Below are 8893 nucleotides of genomic sequence, written 5' to 3'. Positions count from 1 at the left end.
GGGCCCACATGGGAAGATGACCCAGGCCGAAAGTCCCCAGAGCAGTCATCCCACCTGGCCCTTGTCTAGGCAGAGGTCCCCTGTAACTTACGCTAAGGAGATTTCCTTGGGAGGGAACATAGTCTGGCCACAAGTGGTTGGGCACAAAACTGACTACAGACTCCGCCTCCCGGGCCTGCTGGGAGGCCCTGAGGAGGGGTGTATGAGCGTCCGTTACAGAAGGTTCTGTGGGGACTTGTACTTTTCCTATTCTCATAGAGTCCTAGGTCTAGAGCTCCACGGGCTATGAGAGGGTGAAAGAGATGGGCAGGCAGTGTTCCCCTGAATAAACATTGGGGGTTTATTCTCAGTCCCACCCAAACTTTCCCCCGGAAGCCCAGGCTTGGGCGCCCTTCCTCGTGAGAACCGTATTCTTCTTCCCACCAACTCTCCTTTGATGGGGCTTTGGCAGTTTGCCCCTCCCCCTCAGAGAGCCCATTTCACAACTCTGACCTTTGGTCCAAAGGTGGGGGGGACATGCTGTCACCCCAACTCTTCTTTCTCCCACCCCAGCCGCCTTTCCTGTTCCTTGCCACCCTTACAGCTCCTGCAGTCTCTGTACCACCTCCCACTACCAGCTGAAAGGAAGTCCGTGGGGGACATTTCAGGTGCCAAGGTGCTGAGGGCCTGTGCTGGCTTAGGAGTGCTAACAGGAAAGCTGCTCTGTTTTCCCCCCTTTCCCCCCATGGTCCCTGGCCTTCCACTCCCTGGAGCTGGCTGACTGCAGGGCTTTGGTGCCTCAGAAACAGTGGGTGCAGGGTCTTGGCTCTGAAAGGCCCTTGCGGGGAACAGGGAGTGAGCAGGTCCTCTCAGGTGTGTATATGTGTATGGGGGGGTGGAGGGCATTGGGGAGGTGGGGTTGGGATCCCAGCCTTCCCTTCAAGAGGCAGGCAGCTCTGGAGGTTGGGGGAAGAGCTCACTGACCAGGACCCAGGGCCCCCACTGCCTCCTCTCCTGGCCTCGGGGAGCTTTGCACAAGGAGACAGCCTCCAGTCTATAGCACCTACCTCATGGGCACTGCGGCGGGTGGGGAAGGGCAGGTCCAGCTCTGGCAATGTTTGGGGGGGCATACCAAAGAATCCAGGGGCAGGGATGGGGGGAGGGCAAGCTGGTCCTCTCCTTCCTCTGCCCAGATTGGGGTTGGGGTCCTCTCCACCAGCTGTAACCATTTCTACCTCATTTTGATGCGTGTTGTACATGGACGTATTTATCTCCTGTCTGACGATGCTCTGCAGTTTGGTCTGTCTACCTCAGAAAAGACTGTATTTTAAAAGAAAGTATTACACAGTATTAAAACGATGATACGTGATTTCCAGAGGATTTCTTGGGGGCAGCAGGATGTGGGAAGCTCTCTGGGGAATGCTTGGACTTCCAGGTCTGCTGGAGCCATGGGTGTGGCTCTGTGGGTGTTTCTCTTCCTTCAGCAAAACATGACTGTGGGACTTCTGTTACTGGCACAGCAGGGGCCCGCCATGTGCTGGGCACTGAGGCCACCAGATGAAAAGCCTGCAATTCTGAGCTCTTAGAGGCTCAGAATTGGGGCTGATTTATATCCTCAGAGCTCTGAATCATGAGGGATAAAGAAGGGCTCATATGTTTGTTGAATGAGTGAATGAATGAATAGATGTATGCATGGAGGAAAGGGGGGGCTGAAGAGGAAGTTTCACTCAGAACCTGGACAGCAGCCCTTGCTGGCCAGAGCTAGGATCCTACTTGTATTCCATTCTTGGACAGAAGGAAAGTGGACAGAGGGCACGTGTGGACACGGTGTGTTTCAGTCTTTCAGGTCACATGGGATCCTTTGCCACCATCTATATGTCAATCCCCTAACTCTGACAGCTCATCATAAACTGGGACACACAAAACTAAGGAACATATTGCTGAAAAAGCTATATGGAGATGCCCATGAGAGGTTTTTTGTTTTGTTTTGTTTTTGTTTTTTGCTGTATGCGGGCCTCTCACTGTCGTGGCCTCTCCCGTTGCGGAGCACAGGCTCCGGACGTGCAGGCTCAGCGGCCACGGCTCACGGGCCCAGCCGCTCCACAGCATGTGGGATCTTCCCGGACCGGGGCACAAACCCGTGTCCCCTGCATCGGCAGGCGGCCTCTCAACCACTGCGCCACCAGGGAAGCCCCCCCATGAGAGGTTTTGACCCACAACTTCCTGAGGTCTTGAATGCACTGAGCAAAATTATTAAAAATGCACCAGAGCGCAAGGGACGTAGGCCCCCTGGCTTCCTCGGGCTCAGGCTAAGGGCATACCCAGGACTTTTAGGAGGCAAAGCAAGCCCAAGGCCAGATCCTGCAAAGCAGTTTCCCCTCCAAGAGAAACAGCTGGTGTACCTGGACATGGGGGCTCCAGGGCATTGCCCCAGGGCTCACTGACCCCAACCCTCTTGGTCCTTGGAGGTCCTGACACCCCCTCGCACTCTAGTTGGTTTATTACACACCTACTCTGTGCAGACACCACAGAGTACTGAGGATACAGAAATGGTTAAGCACAGCCACCATTCTGGAGAGCCCATAGTACAAGGTGGGAAAAGCTCAAAAATGGATCATTTGAAAATACAACTGGATAAAGCTGCTTGAGGAGGGACCGTGTCAAAATTTTTATGTTCTCACATCTGGCACAGTATTTGGTACGCATAAAGATACTGAGTAAATGTTGACTAAAGCCTCGAATTAGTTACTTTCCAGATAAGTGTCCTGATGGAGGATGCATAGGCTATCTCAAGAATGCCCAGAAAAGATCCTGACTCGTGGTGGTAGTGGTAGTGATGGGTCAGCAAAACTTCCTGGACAGGATTGGGTGGGTACAGGCTGACAAAGCTATGGAGGCTGGAAACTGCACCATACCTGTGACTTGTTACAAGAGCATAAAGTGAGGGCAGGAGTGGAGAGAAGTGGGAGGAATCATGGAACTGCACCGCTGCACTAGGAGGACCTTCCATGCCCTGTGAAGAGCTGAGGCTCCACGATGAAGCCTGCGTGTGTGGGGCAGGGAGGGGGTTAGTGGCTGGTGGACAGGGACTGATTTGCAAGTTAAGAGTTTACCCACTGATTAAACAAATCTTTACTGAACACTTATGCACTAGTTGCTATGGGGACAATAGATGAACCTTACACTCTAATGCCAGAGACAGACAGTAAACAGGCAGAGCGGCAGCGTGCTGTGGGAGTACATAGGAGGGGTGCCTAATGGAGAGACAAGGCAAAAGGGTGTGTGGGGGGGCAGGGAGGGCGTCCCAGAAGGGACCTGTCAGCTGAGGAGTGACCGAGGCAGAGCAGAGTGCAGTCCAAGATCTAAAGGAGAGCCTGAGCCAAGTTTGCTTGGGGAAGCCAGTTCAGTCCTTGAGGGTGGGGGACTTGAGGAGGAGCTTACCTTATCCAAACGGAGGAGAAGGGTTTGGATGCACCCGTGGGAGGACGGGAAATGGTAGAGTCTATACATATTTTGTATTTAACAGGTAATAAGAGAATGTGGGACATGATTGGATATCGGAAATAAAGGAGAGCGAGGGGGTCTAGGGCTTCTTGTGGAGGGTGAGGGGCGATAAATGGGTTAGAAGAGATGTGGGAGACTTGCTAAGTTTGAGACATTAGTGGGACAGCCCAGAGGCCTCAGGCAGGCATTTCAGTCTAAGGGTCCGGGATCCTTGCCTCCTGGGGGACTGAGTCCTCCCCCACCCAATCTCTGGGTATTGGGAAACTCTCACTCCAATCCCCAGGTTTTGTGAGACCCTCCCCTCTTAATTCCTAGTTTCTGGATGTTAGCAGATCCTCCTCCGACAAGTTGCCTGTGTCGGAGGGCCCCCCTTCCCGTCCCTGGGTGTCCCCATCCTCCCGCCCCCAGTCCCCGGATGTAGGAACCTCATTCCTGCCACTATCCGTGGGTGTTGGCGCCCCTCCCCCATCCGCGGGCATTCGAAGCTCCTCCCCCCACAGTCCGTGGATTGTGGTCACCGCCTGGCGATGGCTGCGCGGGCTCCGGCGGGGGCCCTGGCCCTGGCGCTCTGGGTCTGGGCGCTGGCTCCGGCGGGGGCCGTGGACGCCATGGGCCCTCACACGGCCGTCCGCCTGGCAGAGCTGCTGACTCCGGAGGAGTGCGGCCACTTCCAGTCGCTCCTGAAGGCTCCGGAGCCGGACGTCGAGGTCGAGCTGGCCAGGCTTTCGGAGGACCGGCTGGCGCGGCCCGAGCCGGTGCCCACGTCGGCGGCGCTGGGTCGGCTGCGGCGGCGGCGGCGCGGGGCGGCGGGGGAGCCGGCCGGCCGGGCGGCCGAGCCCGCGAACGTGTCCGACGGCTGCCGGGAGGGACTGGCGGCCTGGCTGGCTGCCCAGGCCCCGTCCTTGTCGTGGGACCGCGTGGCCCGGGCCCTGCGGCGCAGCGGCCGCCCGGACGTGGCCCGGGAGCTGGCCAAGAGCCTCCACCAGCAGGCGACGCTGCAGCTGCGCAAGTTCGGGCAGAGCTACCTCCCTGCAGCCGGCGCCCCCGCTGCCCCCATCCCGGCCCCGGCCCTGCGCCCCCGCCGCTCCTCGGTCACCGAGCCCAATTGGGACGAGCTGGAGCTGATCGTGGAGCGACTACCCCAGGCTCCATACGAGCGGAGCCCCACGGGCTGGGCCGGGCCGCTGGCGCTCGGCTTCCTCACTGGCTTCGGAGGGGCGCTAGGCGCCGGGGCGCTGCTCATCCTGCTCACGCCGTGGATCATGGGCGGCGACGGCGATGGGGCGCGGCCCCACAACCTCCGGCCTCCTGCCCCTCCCCTGCTCCGGCCCGCCGGGGCGCCCGGCTGCGGGGAAGAGGAGCCGCTCTTGACTGCAGAGCCCCTCGCATCCCCGGGGGCCTGGGCTGCAGGTGGGCCAGATACCCCCTTGCCTCTGTGTCCCCGGCTGTGAAATGGGAGCACAATCCTGGTGGCGTGCTGCCTTTGACATATTATAAAAGTTACGAAATACGCAAAAGTGGGAGCGATCGGTTTGTTGGTTGGAAATGACCGGCATAGCCAGCGGGGCAGCCAGTGGAAGAGGAGGGCCTCGGGTGCCAGTCTACCCGGGAGGGCAGACCCTCCCAATTCTTGTCAGCTTTAGTTCCTTCTTCGTCTCGCACTTATTCTTCCAGTAAGAGCTACCATTTATTGAGCACTAACTGTGTGTCAGGGCCTAGGCGAAGCAGTTACATACATTATTTGATATAATCTTCAAAACCCAAGATTATAAGGTATTATCTGAATTACACATAAAGAAACTGGCCACAACTAGTTAGTGGCATAGTCAGGTGTTTGCATCCAGAGCTGCCTGAGCCAAAAGTTTGAGCTCCAGAGGGGATGATCCGTGAGCAGTAAGGGAGCTGGAGAAACAGGATGGGGACCGGAACAAGGTGCAGAATTTCTGTTTATTCTGAGGCCCTGCTGGAGTGGGCTGGGGACGGCACAGCTAGAGCTGTGCCCACTTCCAGGGCCTGCTGCCGCCAAGCTGCTGTCTCCAGTCAGGCAAGGCCTCCTGAAGCTCTATCTGGAGCCCCAAACTTTTCCCACCCACCTGAGTGTCTGGGGCACCGCCCCCCCATCAGAGGAGCTGAGCCTGGGTGAGCCCTCACACAGATCCTGCTCAGACTGTGCCCCTGCCAGAGGAAGGGGAGAGGACAGCTGTGGGGTCCTGCTGGGTGGGAGTGCTTGACTCCCTCACTACCCTGGGCTGAGGGGCTCCGGTGTGAGAGTAATGACAGAATGACAGGCCAGTCCAAGAAGAGAGTTGAAAACAAGATTGACGTAACCCTTTATTGCAAATTCTAAAGTAAAAAGATGTACAGTACAAAGTAAAATTGAAATTTCAGACTATAAACTTCCGATCCTCTTATACATTCTCATTTCTCAAGCATTTCTGCCATTTCCGCATATACGGAACAGGGAACAAGTCGAGGGGGTGAGGGAAGGAGATACAGCAAGGGAAAAAAAATTAAGTGTCTGGAATAATCACAAACCCCAGAAGCAAGTGAAAGGAAAGACATTTTCTCGACCTGCTGTCCTGGTGATGAGAAGCGGGGGTGGTTGGAGCAGTGCAGTTTAAAATGGCTCTCAGAATAGCAGCATTTATGGTACCATTTCATCTTCCATAAGTCCAAACAATACTTTGCCCTTCCCTAGTGCCTTTGCCTCTGTATCTCAAAAACACTTTACAAAACATTTAATTAAAGCCTCACAACACCCCTGTGAGGTAGGTCAGTATTATTATCCCCATTTTACAGATGGGGAAACTGAGGCACAGAGAGGTTAAGTGACTTGCCCAAGGCCACACAGCGAGTCAGTGGTCGAGCTGAGGATGGAACACAGGAGTTCTGTCCCTTTTCTGGAACCACTGGACCACGCTCCCCTTTACCTATATACATTCTTCACACACACACACACACACACACACACACACCACACGTGCACACCCGCCCACCCCACCCCACTTGGCCTCTATGTACAGCAAACAGCAGTGGGGGGCAGGGGCAGGGGGTGCCTCAGGAGTGTTTTGATGGAGGAAATCTTGGTACTCTTGGAAGGGGAATCCAAGAAAGCACAATGCTGAGCCACAGCACAGACTGTGCAAACCTCAGGCCCCTCCCAACCCAGACTTCTTCTTCTCTCCTGATGTCCCCCTGGCTGGCTAGTTGCAGCCAATTCTTTAGGGGGTGGGGGTACCTGAAAATGAACGAAGCTTTTTGCAAAACTTTGGGCAACATCTGAGAAAAGAAAGAGGCATCATCACAGAAGATGCCCAGGACTCAAGTCACAAAGTCATAACCCATGGCAATCTCACCTCCACAGCAGGCCTGGAGGCAGGGGGCCGAGGGGAGGAGGATGGGGACTGACCTACCAGCCATCTCTCTCCAGAGTGGAGCTACTGGAGCGGACTAGAGTGGGCACTTCAAAAGCCTCCTGAGTGTTCCTGGACTGGGAGACACGGCCTAGAGAGGGATGTCCCCAAAGCTGGGCAGGGTGAGGGAAGGGGAGGGGCGCCCCCCTTCCCTGCTGAATACAAATGAGAGCAGCCCTAGTCTGCTGGTTTGTCGCTGGAGCTGATGGAGGGCAGGGCCCAGCATTAGCTAGCAGAGGGGAGGCTGCTGGGCATCGTGCTCACCCGAGCTTTGGGGCGTTGGGATGGTTTTTTTTCTTAAAAAACGTGAAAAAGGCAGAAGTAAGGCCAGCCCAGCTGGGTTGGCTGACAGCCTCTCTGGGGGCTCTGCTGGGGGGACCGATGAGGAAGGGGTTTCATGGGCCTTGAAGCACTGGCCCAGTAGTGGGAGTAATGCCACATGCAATGGGTGACTGGGGATCTGGGTGGGGGGACAGACAGGACCTTGCTTTTCTCTCCAATCCTTACTTTGTAGCCAGAACTTTGCAGGAAACCCTCTGATTTCTCTCCCTTCCATTCCCCTCCTTTCCCCAGATGTGCTGAAGTCCCAATTCCCAGACCCCTCCCAGGAATCAAAAATTGGGAGAGTCAAGCAACAAACGCACACCAAGACAGGCTTCCCTTGTACAGTAAAAAGGGTCATTTTTATTTTGTTTCCTTTTGGCTTATAGTAGTGATGTACTTTTTATCACGTCTCGTTTAGAGCAGTGCTGGCCTCCATGCGTTCACTAATACACTAGTCTTCACTATTGGTCTTTTACAAGCTTACATTGGTTGTGGCGAAAAAGAAAAGAACTCTGGGCACTGTCGTTCCAGGGGCTTTGACTGGGAGTTTCTGTTAATCTCAGTCAACTTCTGATGCCAAGAGTGGCTCATTCAGAGAGGGATGGGAGCAGGTCCGCTGACTTGGGAAGTTTATCCTGCTCTCGCCCTCTGCTTTAAATTATGGCGTCTCCTCATCCTAAGCAACATGGAGGTTAAGGAAAGAAGAGGGGAAAGTGTTTTTCACACACAAACCAGCAACCGTGTCAGCTGCTGCTCAGTGGCTTTGGCTCTGCGTTTTAAATTAACAGCATCACACGTCTTTTTGCTTTTTGTCCTTTTTTAAAGGTGGATTGTGGAGTATAAATACTGCACCAAGGACCTGGCTACAAAAAATAAATATTTATATTGTATTTATATATCTATATATATATATGTGCAGTGATACTGTGGCTGCTGCTGCTCTTTGATTGGCTTCGTTAATATTTGGCAAAGCGTTGCCACTTACCCACTTGGTGAAGACGTACAAGAACGTCATCACTGACTCTTTGAGTTCAATGCCTGTTAACTGCGGGTGTAAACTGCTGGTGATGGTGTCACTTACTACCAAAGAAGTGTGGAGCAGGGCGGGTGAGGGCGAGAGTGCGTGAGCGAGTGGGTGGGTAGAGGGGCGATGGGTGAGGGGAAAGAAGGTGGGAAAAGTTAAAAAAAAAAAAAGTGAAACTTCAAATAGAGTGGAGGTGGCTTCTTCCCTATGAAGCTGGCTGATGGGTGTCAGATACCAAGGCCCGTGTGTGTCACTGAGGAGATAACCCGCTGGGTGGGGGCCAGGGTCTGGGGGAGGAAAAGGGTCAGAGCTCAGAAAAATCTCATTAATATGCTCTAGTAGCTTAATGACATCACTAGCACGAGCACTTAGAGGACGGAGCGGGGTCTTATAGTTCTGTTGCCCATCTCAAGACCTAAGAACAAGAACGATTATGAAGTTTAGCCAAATCTTGCATAGAAGTGGTTAGAATTTATTGCACATTGGAACAAAAATATATATATATATTTTTTGTTGTTTTGGAAAAGACCATTAGCAATAAAAAATTTTTTGTCTGTCTGTCTGGTTTGGGGATGTACATTGGCTGACAGCATCTAAGTTCTAAGAAGAAAGAAAAGTATAAAAAATAAAAATAAACATGACAATGGCA

The 8893-nt window shown here is 54.0% G+C and overlaps 1 protein-coding gene across 1 annotated transcript; it reads left to right on the top strand.

Annotated features, from left to right (window-relative positions):
• The first annotated feature begins 4001 nt into the window (after positions 1 to 4001).
• Positions 4002 to 4986, top strand: TMDD1 (transmembrane and death domain 1). The gene has a single exon (XM_059082835.2). The coding sequence runs from the start codon at positions 4011 to 4013 to the stop codon at positions 4932 to 4934; it is 924 nt and encodes a 307-aa protein (XP_058938818.1). The 5' UTR covers positions 4002 to 4010; the 3' UTR covers positions 4935 to 4986.
• Positions 4987 to 8893: the final 3907 nt, after the last annotated feature.

Source organism: Kogia breviceps, chromosome 12 (assembly GCF_026419965.1).
Source record: "Kogia breviceps isolate mKogBre1 chromosome 12, mKogBre1 haplotype 1, whole genome shotgun sequence".
Taxonomy (NCBI): Eukaryota; Metazoa; Chordata; class Mammalia; order Artiodactyla; family Physeteridae; genus Kogia; species Kogia breviceps.
The sequence above is the reverse complement of the archived record's forward strand: the minus strand, read 5'-3'. Positions and strand labels throughout refer to the sequence as shown.